General features: G+C 36.0%; 1 protein-coding gene across 3 annotated transcripts in view; it reads left to right on the forward strand.

Moving 5' to 3' along the window:
* Window positions 1–9,818, forward strand: part of zc3h7a (zinc finger CCCH-type containing 7A) — a 34,570-nt gene extending 24,752 nt beyond the window's left edge. For 2 of the 3 annotated variants that reach the window (XM_012970510.3, XM_012970511.3), the window contains exons 17-23: window positions 1,353–1,426; window positions 2,252–2,385; window positions 3,141–3,246; window positions 4,040–4,148; window positions 4,926–5,047; window positions 6,410–6,573; window positions 8,192–9,818. In XM_012970510.3, coding sequence (XP_012825964.1) covers window positions 1,353–1,426; window positions 2,252–2,385; window positions 3,141–3,246; window positions 4,040–4,148; window positions 4,926–5,047; window positions 6,410–6,573; window positions 8,192–8,381 — 899 coding nt within the window. In that variant the 3' untranslated portion in view covers window positions 8,382–9,818. 3 annotated transcript variants of the gene reach the window in all.
* Window positions 9,819–10,751: the final 933 nt, after the last annotated feature.

Raw genomic sequence — 10,751 nt, forward strand, 5'->3', positions numbered from 1 at the left:
TTGTCTTGCATTAGGAGGAACCCAGGGTCAACCGCACCAGCATATGGTCTCACAAGGGGTCTGAGGATCTCATTTCGGTACCTAATGGCAGTCAGGCTACCTCTGGCAAGCACGTGGAGGGCTGTGCGGTCCCCCAAAGAAATATCACCCCACACCATTACTGACCCACTGCCATACCGGTCATGCTGGAGCAGGCAGCAGAACGTTCTCCATGGCGTCTCCTGTCACGCTCAGTGTGAACCTGCTTTCATCTCTGAAGAGCACAGGGCGCCAGTGGCGAATTTGCCTATCTTGGTGTTCTCTGGCAAATGCCAAAAGTCCTCCACGGTGTTGGGCTGTAAGCACAACCCCCCACCTGTGGACGTTGGGCCCTCTTACCACCCTCATGGAGTCTGTTTCTGACTGTTTGAGCAGACACGTGCACATTTGTGGCCCGCTGGTCATTTTGCAGGGTTTTGGCAGTGCTCCTCCTGTTCCTCCTTGCACAAAGGCGGAGGTAGCGGTCCTTCTTCTGGGTTGTTGCCCTCCTGATGTACTGGCCTGTCTCCTGGTAGTGCCTCCATGCTCTGGACACTATGCTGACAGACACAGCAAACCTTCTTGCCACAGCTCACATTGAGGTGCCATCCTGGACGAGCTGCACTACCAGAGCCATTTGTGTGGGTGCATGCCCAGGTGTTGTAGGGAGGTCATACAGGCACGTGGCCTCACACACTACTGAGCCTCATTTTGACTTGTTTTAATAAGGACATTACATCAAAGTTGTATCAGCCTGTATTTAATTTTGATTGTGACTCCAAATCCAGACCTCCATGGGTTGATAAATTTGATTTCCATTGATAATTTTTGTGTGATTTTGAATTCAGCACATTCAACTATGTAAAGAACAAAGTATTTAATTAAAATATTTCATTCATTCAGATCTAGGATGTCTTAGAACAGCTTTAGAAGCTTTACACAGCTTTAGAAGCTTTCTCTGTTTGCTTAAGGTTGCAGCTGCCATTTTAATTGGCTTCCTGCCTGCAGTCTCTAGCCGTTATAGAGGGAGTATTTAGCATTCTAGTGGGAGGGGGAGCAGGAGAGGGGAGACAGAAGAGAACTGCACAGACTCTGGCCTGGGGAATTAAGGCTGTTTCTGAGAGGAAGTCAGACAGTGGAACATTGTGTTTACAAAAAAGAGACAAGAAATCCTGTGTTTCTTTTGATAGAGAACTCTGTACTGTAAGTGCTTATGACTGTATTTACATAGACCTTAATGTAAAGCTTACTTAGTTTTTACCTTTCCTTCTCCTTTAACACTTGTGTAAAATATGACATTGTATTTATTTAAAAATGTACAACCTCTCATTTAGGGATTTCTCTTGATGCCATTGTTCAGGAATCAAGGAAGAGTTCAACAGTGGAGTCATTTGCACCTAGATCTCAGGTATACCAATATGCATGGCAATGGGAAAAGCAAAAATGGCACATTTAGGGAAATAGAGCATTTTGCGAGGTATAAAATGGTTTAATGTACTTTTTTGCAATACAATTGAAAGAATACTTGAGCATATTAAAATAATTTTGCAGAAACAATACACTATAATAACTAATAGAAGAGTAGCTAGAAACAAAAAAATATAGTGCCTATAAACAAGAATATATGAATAAATTTGTTTCCAATTATTTATCTTAAATTGCTCCTTTACATGATATTAATAAGGAACAAGCAATCCATAACTAGGTTTAAACTGCCCCCTATTATAAACTTTTTTTTGCATAGTGAAAGAAACTAAGTAGCATTTAAACACACACATTATTTATCCTTTTTCTGTATCCCTTTTCTATTTTCTGGTTCTTAATTTTAAAACAGTGTAGCAGGTCAATTATCCATGTCTGTTTAACCTCTGCTTTATAATAAAATGTATTTTGAGGCAGAACCAGAAGCGCAGTCAGATGCTTTCATTGTAATTAACTAATTCAATTTTACCTATATATGCTTGAATGTTGTGATTTTTTTTTTTTTATTCTGCAGTCACATTTTTTATAAAACTGATATTACAAATTGATAAAATACCTCCCCAGATGCATGCCCACCACCCTATACAAGGTTCCCTTATCTTTTTAAACCATAATTTTTTTTAGTTCAAAATGAGTGTGAAATAATTTTTCCCCACTACATGAGTGCTGTTAGTTCATATTCATGCTAAGAATTTTGTTGTTGAGTGAATATGCTGTTTAATCTATTAAATTATTTTGGTCTTGTTGCTAGGTGCTTAATATCCCATCTAATGCTGGCTACCCAAATGCCAAAATAAAGTTTGTGTGTGGACAGTGCTGGAGAAATGGACAAGTCATTGAGGCAGACAAAAACAAGAAATACTGTAGTGCAAAAGCAAGACACCAGTGAGTACATATAAAAAGTACATGGCACCGAGTGCAATACAAGCCATAAATGTGATTCCTCCTAAGACTTAAAGGTCAGCTTAATTGCCAAGAATTCAAATAAATGTACCAACCTGAAGCAGCACCCCTTTGGAAGACTGCAGACACAGAGGGTGTCCTCAATGCATCATATTCTTGACTCGCTCACAAATGCTTATTAACAATAGTAAAGGGCATGGACTGATGGGAATGAGTTCCAATAATCAATTATTGTATTATAAATACAGGTATGGGACCTGTTATCCAGAAAATCACAGCTCCCTGAATAAGGGTTCTTCAATTTGGATCTCCATACCTTAAGTGTACTGTACTTATAATAATTTAAATATTTAATAGAGTCTTTAGGATGGTTTTGCCTCCAATAAGGATTCATTATATCTTAGTTAGGATCAAGTACAATATACTGTTCTGTTATTACAGAGAAAAAGGAAATATGTTTTTAAGTTATTTGATTAAATGGAGTCTATGGGAGATGGCCTTCACATATTTTTGAGCTTTCTGCATAATGGGTCCCATACCTGTACCTATAAATGTAAGGTTACATCAAGAATTGTGTCCAGTTTTGAAAGATACAATAGAAAGGATGTCTTTTTGAGGATGTCTGCCAGTTTGGGTATCCTGGAAGTTTTTTTTAATACCACCAGTTACAAGTTTCTATATTTATTTCTTTTTGCTTATTTTTTCATTTTTTTTAAGTAAATTTGCCTCTTTCTTAGGTGGAGCAAGGACCACCGGATTGTCTTAGTGATGTCTAATGAGCGTAAAAAGTGGATAGCCATCCGCCCTTATCCAGCAAAGAAACCAGCTCCACTGCAGTTTGAGGTTTTTTTTTTGTTTTTATTTATTTTATTTTTTTTTTACTTTCGCTCACTGAATGATATATCTAATTTTATGGAAAAAATACAGCTTTCTTGTGTTATGTAATTGGTGATAGTTTGCTCAGTGCATTTCCTATTCTGATGCTGCATTTTGTGCATTAGAATGTGAACCCAGGCTGGTAATTTGACTGTAATAGAAAGTTGATTGGGTTTGTCCTGGGTTGGGTATGTTCAATCTATGGATGACCAACAGGTCTGCATGGGCCATGGCATGTTTGCTAAATACAAAGATCTTCCTGGGTATTTCCAAAAATATTGACAATTATGCTATTACTTGTCAGGCTGTGGGGGGTTTTAGATTTTGAATTTGTTGTTGAAATTCAGGCACTTGAATGTTTAGAACATTGCTAGAGCGTTTTTTATTCAGACTAATTTTTTTTTTTGCCCCCAAATAAATCAGTGGAACACCTTTGCACAGTTGATTTAAACTCAAGGTATTGTTTTTTACAAGCAATTATTCAGCAATATAATAATTTATATAAACTGAATTAAAAAAGCAACAATGTGAGAAGTTCCTGTAAGGTTCATAACATCTAGTGACAGCAAAGCCATTGACATGTTTCACGCTCATTTCATTTTTCTGACCGCCTGAGAGTTTTAGAAAAAATCTTGCTAGAACATAGAATGCTTCAGTAGGGATTTATTTATAAATGTTTTGTGGTCTTACTGTTTTCATACTGCTATATGTTAGCATCATTAGTTTCAGAAGATTATACTTTATGCTTCTTCTTTTCCAGATGTGCAATCATATTGCGAGTGGCAAAAAATGTCAGTATATAGGAAACTGTTCTTTTGCTCACAGCCCAGAAGAGAAGGAAATCTGGACCTCTATGAAAGAGTTAGGAAGTATGTATTTAGTATTTAGATTTTTTTTTTCAATAAAAAAGTTGCAACCTTTTCGAGGTTTACTATGCAATGAAATTCTTCACTGAATAAAAACTTGTCGATTTTGTAGAAGTCAATTGCATATGTCTCTTCCCTTTTCTTCCTTTTCCCTTCCATGGAAGGTGGTTCTTTACTTTCGAAACTTTTTAGAGGTTTCGGTGCAACAAAAATCTGGAGTTTGTTGACACATACTTTTTCAGTTCAGACTTTAGTAAATGTTACACATTCATAGAAATTAGTTTATTCAAATTTTTAAAAATGAGAAATGTTAGTTTTATTAAGTCTTCCCCTAAGTATTAAAGAGGTTGTATTACACCCAAATGTGCATTTATTTAGAAATGTCCTAAAAAAAAAAAAAAAACAACAATATTTAGTTTGCCAAGTTAATCACAAAGTTAAAATCATATTTTGTAAGTGTTGGTTAGCAGTTAAAGGGTAAGGGCCAGTTCTATCAAAATGCAAAAGATTAGAGCTCACCGCAAAAAAATTCACCCACTTTCTGTTCATTCCTATAGGATTTTTAAAAGAGTATTAATGGGCGAAATAGTTAAGTATTTGTTAAATACACTTAAAAAGTGGGTGAATTTTTCTGTGGTGAACTCTAATTTCACATTTTGATAAATCTGCCCCTAAGTATATTCACAAAATGTGGCCTCTTTTATCACACGTAGAATGATTTTGCCACTCAAGGACTGCAATTTATTTAAACTGTTATCCATTTTTTGTGTTTCTCAATAGTTCAGGACATGGAGCAACTATATGAGAAGTTGATGAAAAAAGATACAGTTGAAAAAGCGGATGGGGCCTTGGCTCAAGTAAACAAACAAATTCATCTTCCCACTGACTATGCAGAAACAACTGTAAGTATAGTCTGAAAGTAAATTTAGTATGTACTTTATTGACCAAATTCAAAAGTTCTTTTAAATGCAATGCTCTCAGAACATGTTTATTTTTTAGCTGCTATGGCTTTATGAACGTTTTGTGCCACATTTGTAATACCCTATGTATATATTTCTTTTGCTTTTTTTTTTAATTTCAGGCTGTTAACTGCTTTATTTTCTTCTTTGCATTCACTGCAAGTTTTACTGTGTTTTCTTGTGAATATATTAATGAATTAGGTAAAAACTAGAAGCCATGCTAGCAGCAAAAATGTTAACAGAAATGTAATTACATATCTGATGGAGATGGGGCTGTTTCCCATTATGTGACCAGTTCACCTACTTTTGATACCCTAACGTGCCAGCTACACAATGAATTATAAGCCACAACACTCATACATGGGTTACGCAACAAGCTAATAGCTTGTTGTCTAAATCTTATAGCACACCTCATTTTCTCCCCTTGAGTTAAAATACAGATTAAGAACCCCTTTGATTTTTTTCTAGCCAAAATCCTCTAGGTGTGCTCATTGACTGTATGTATGTATGTATATCTTTATTTATAAAGCGCTACTTATGTACGCAGCACTGTACAGTAGAATACATTAATACAAACAGGGTGTTGATAAGATAATAGATAAATACAAAGTATAACAATAAATACAAGATAAATACAGCTGCAATGTTAAGAGTCGAGGACACAAGAGGAAGGAGGTCCCTGCCCCGTAGAGCTTACAATCTAAATGGGAGGGTAACTAACAGACACAAATAGGCAAATATAAGTGCTGCAGGTCACAATGGGTGACACTACAATATAAGTGCTAGTTCCCAGATCAGGTGCTGGGTGAGTGCTCCAAAACTTTAACTTTAGTTTTAAAAAGACTGAGGGTGGATTCTCTCCGGAGGAAATCAGGGAGGGCATTCCAAATATAAGGGGCAGCAAGGCAGAAAGGTTTAAGGCGGGACACAGCAGTAGTAGTGGGGGGGCGCAACCAAACGATTGCTCTGCGAGGATCGAGTCCTGTTAATTTGCAAACAAAGGGGGACGAATTGGCACAGAAATCACAATGCATATTAAAAGCCTGAAAGATCCAAGAACTGCAATATGACTTAGTGACTTACTAGTATTAAATAACTAGAAACATAAGTTCATCAATTTTTTTTTTCAATTAAAAAACATCTGGATGGTTTATTTACTTTTTGGTTGTTTTTCTTTGAAAAATGTTGCTTCATATTTTCATTCTTGTTTGCAAATATCATTGAGTTACAAGAGAAATTGTATAATATATGCTGTTATCATGTGTTTTGCATGCAGTGCTAATTAGAAAAATACTACTCCTTTAGGTTGATTTTCATTGCTGGTTGTGTGGTAAAAACTGCAATAGTGAGCGCCAGTGGAAGATGCATATCTCTTCAGACAAGCATAAAGAAAAAGTATTTCACTGTGAGGAAGATCAGAATATTTGGCAGCATCGCTTCCCAACTGGCAAGTTTAGTGTATGCAAAAGGTAAGAATATATTTTCATGTTATGTACGTATATTGGGATTGAATTGGATTTTACCTGTGTTTTATTTGCTTCTAAAGGCATATTCAAGCTGCTTGTATACAAAGTTTATCTTCCATTTTGTGTAAATGTAATTTGCATGAATAATAATCTTTAACCTCTAGGTAACCTCTACAGTAATGCTAAAAATACTTACTAATGACAACATACGAGAAAACTGTTATAGCTTCCCACATTCCACTAATATTAGAATTCTAAAAGCTTGTGTTTCTCAATCCTCTGGGCATTTTACCCCTAAGCATCTGGTGTGCAATACGGTATTTGAGTAACTGCACAACACCCCAGATATTTGGCAGAAGAAATATTGTGCTTCATAGTCGTAGAAGGCTAGTTTAGGGAGCATTGGGCTCTGACTATAGTAGCATGGGCCTTCTAGTAATATGTTTGCAATACTGACAGATCGGCATAAAATTTGTAACAAATGCAGAAGTGCCACCACCTAAACCTGCTGTCCTTGGTATGATAATTTTGTCCAAAACACTCTATTTTTGCAGTTACTAATTCAATAAAAATATAGATTTGACTACTTATGTAGTGTTTTTAGGCAGCTGGGTTTTTTGCATGCGCAGCAGTCTGACTGGTGTTCTGTAAGAAATGAGGTCTGTATTTTTGGGCTGCTGTAGTTTAGAAAATATAGTGCTTAAAGAGAACTAAAGCTTAACTAAAGAAGTATGGCAGAAACATTGTGAGCTTCTGTGCTATCCCAAGGCAACCACAGCTCTTTCGCAGTGAAGATCTGGGACTCTGAATATGCTCCCAATAGCTCCCCATCTTCTTTTCTGCTTACCTCACATGCTGTGTGCTGCTGTCAGCTACCTGAGCTTAGACAAAAACTCCTAAGCTTAGCTTTTTAACAGAGTTAAGTATATAAAATATGGCATTTCTAGCCATATTCATTTTTTTAGGTTTTAGTTCTCCTTGAAGACAAAATTCCCAGAATATCAAATCTGGGTACATTGCTGCATTTGTCACAAATTTGATATTTAGTTTTTAGTATTGCTTGAACGGCAACTTATGTAACATGGAGTTTAACATTATCATATGGTAGTTCAAATTTTCTGTCACTGCTCTAGCAGTTAGAACTTTTACCTGCCACAATATATGCTGAGTGATGGTAGATTTAAAAGGGTGGTTCACCTTCACGTTAATTTTTAGTATGTTATAGAATGGCCTATCCTTAGCAACTTTTCAGTTGGTCTTCCTTTTTTATTTGTAATAGTTTTTGAATTATTTGCCTTTCTCTTCTGACTCTTTCCAGATTTCAAATGGGGGGCACTGACCCCAGCACCCAAATTTCTATTGCTGTGAGGCTACAATTATTAAAGTTACTGCTACTTTTAATTACTTATTTTTCTGTTTAGGCCCTCCTCTATTTATAATTATGTCTCTCTTTTAAATCACTCCCTAGTAAAAAATGAAGACTAATTGCAAATTGTCTCTAAATAGCATTCTCTACATCATACTAAAAGTTAATTTAAAGGTAAACAACACCTTTAACAGCAAATATATTTATAGTTTAATGACATAGTACATGTGTTAAAAACTGCTTCCCTTAAATTAGGTTCTTATCTGGAAAATGTCCTGATGGAGAAGATTGCAGTTTTGCCCATGGAAATGCAGAACTCGCAGAATGGAGGGAACGAAGACAAGTTCTATGTCAAAAACTCATCAAAGCACGCAAAGATAAGCTCATTAGTCCAGATGATAATGACTTTGGAAAATATAGTTTTCTGATTAATGATTTAAACTAAATGGCAGAAATTAACAAATGATGGATAAAAATGACCTGATGGATTAAAATACGATAGAACTGAGACACTAGCTGTGCCAAAAAAGATGTTTTTGATTCTCTTGATGTTATGGGCCATGCTAAACAGAACTGGGCAGATTTGGAAAGTACCACAGAATCTTTGCTGTATGACACATAGTCTGCTTAGCAGTTAAAGAGACAAAGGGGGCAATAAGGGCACAGGCCTAATATCACCATTTTTACCAAATTCGTAGGGAATACTGGAAATATAATTATTCACTAATTACATTTAAGTTCTTGTTTATTTATATTTCTCCATACATAAATTCCCCATGCCATAGTAGTACTTTGGTTGTGGGAAGACTCCCAAGTTAGGCAAGAAGTCTAAAAGTTATATGTTGACATATTTCAACCATGTGTTGATCTCAAATGCATGATTCATCATATTGTTGTCTGCTGTTTTGTACTGTGTAATTCTTTCACTAACTGTAATTTGTGAAGGCAGCAATAGTAAACATTTTTAGAACACACATGATGTTGAATAACTACAGCAATAAAAATGTAATTTTGCTACAAGGCCATTAAACTCAAAAAATCTGATTTGCTTATCCTATGGGAAAATCCCAGATCTTCTTTCTTTACACCAAACAGAAAAACAGAGACAAAACATACAATAAATGTCTCCATATATTCTTAAAGAATATTTCTTATGCTTATGAGGAGCCCTTGTTATATGCTACTGAACTTTGTTGAAAGGACTCCAACATTTGACTATTCCTTATAAATGCACCCTAACATCTTGTTTACTGTTTTTCCACATTTTTATATAATCATTTGGTGTAATTTGATTACAGGTGCAAAGATTGTTCTTGGTGTAGTAACCCACAGCAACCAATCAGCCTTTTGCTTGCTTTCTATACAGGTACCTGCTGATTTGGTTTTTGTGGGAACCTAGGATCTTTGAACCTTTCCTTCAATTGTTAAATGATTATAAGTTTATCCTTTCCTTGCAACTACATCCTAAAAAATGTAGGATTACTAAATTCTGTTTTAGGCACTTTTTTACTGTAGGTGCAGATATTTGTTTAGTTGTAAGGTCACTTTTTGTGCAAGTTTGTATATATCACTTTTTGTCCCAAGTGTCCTTTTCTAAGAGTCATTTAAAAATAACAATATTATATGTGATTCATGTCTATGTATTCTTATTAAACGTATACACTGGTTGTTTTTATTGCATTTTAGAACAAAACATAGTTTTTATTATTTTTTTTATAATAATCCATTCCAGTTGTCTCTAATTCATCGGTATAATTCCCTAGTGTTTGTCATAAGACTGTTAAAGCCACCATTTGCAAGTCACAACTCTAAAAACCAGACTTGTTTTCAGTATGATTATTAAAGTTAAAAAAAGTTTTATAATTAAAATTTTTTAAATTAATTTTTAGTTAATTTTGCTTGGCTTTTGTTCTAAGGGGGAGCTGTCATTCTAAAAAATCCAAATCCTTTTCTATCATGTTAGTTGGCCAATCTTTTTCTTTCAGTCTTGGAAGTTACAATCACAGCAAGCAGGCAGGCACTGTTTTGTAGACATTCTTATTAAAGTGATACCGACAGCCAATTATTTTTTTTTTTACACCTGCTTTTGTGTTTTAATTTGTATCAGCTTTAAATTCCTTATAAACTAAATCTGCAAAGTTTTTTCGCTTCATAATTATGGTAGCACGAATTACAGACCCATGGAGCAGCCATGATTGTTCCCCTCTTCTGGGTTCTAATTTAAATGCCTCCCACGTGAATAATTATGCCCAATCACAAACCTGCAACGCCCCTTATGCTTTCAGCCGGTGTGTGACAAGCTCAGCTCCGTTGTCTATGTGTAATGGGGGGGGGAGGGAGAGCCCTTAGAAGCAGGCAGGCAGGCACAGGGAAAGCTTAAGCTGGCCTGCTATTTAAATTATTCGTGGGAAGATCAGAGGGGGGCACAGCCCTTTGAAGTAGGCAGGCAATGGAAAGATCAAGCCTGCCTGCTATCTAGTTCACAATGCCATGCGATGCTATGTGAGGGAGGGATGGGGAACTCTTTGAAGCAAACGGCAAGCTGAATCCTCCCAGTTTATGACGTAGTTTTTTGGTGTCAGTATCACTTTAACAGGACCTGTCACCCAGACATAAAAATCTGTATGATAAAAGTACTTTTCAAAATGAAACCTTAATTCTTTTTTTTAATTAAGACATCTATACCTGTTATAAATGTGCACATACAAAGACTACACATTTATAGATTGTGAGGACGGAGGGGGAATCATATCTAGGAAGTGCCGAATGGAAAGTGAAAGTAACTGCATGCTTAGAGGCGGGGCTTTTGAAATAC

The sequence above is a fragment of the Xenopus tropicalis genome, chromosome 9, assembly GCF_000004195.4.
Source record: "Xenopus tropicalis strain Nigerian chromosome 9, UCB_Xtro_10.0, whole genome shotgun sequence".
Lineage (NCBI taxonomy): Eukaryota > Metazoa > Chordata > Amphibia > Anura > Pipidae > Xenopus > Xenopus tropicalis.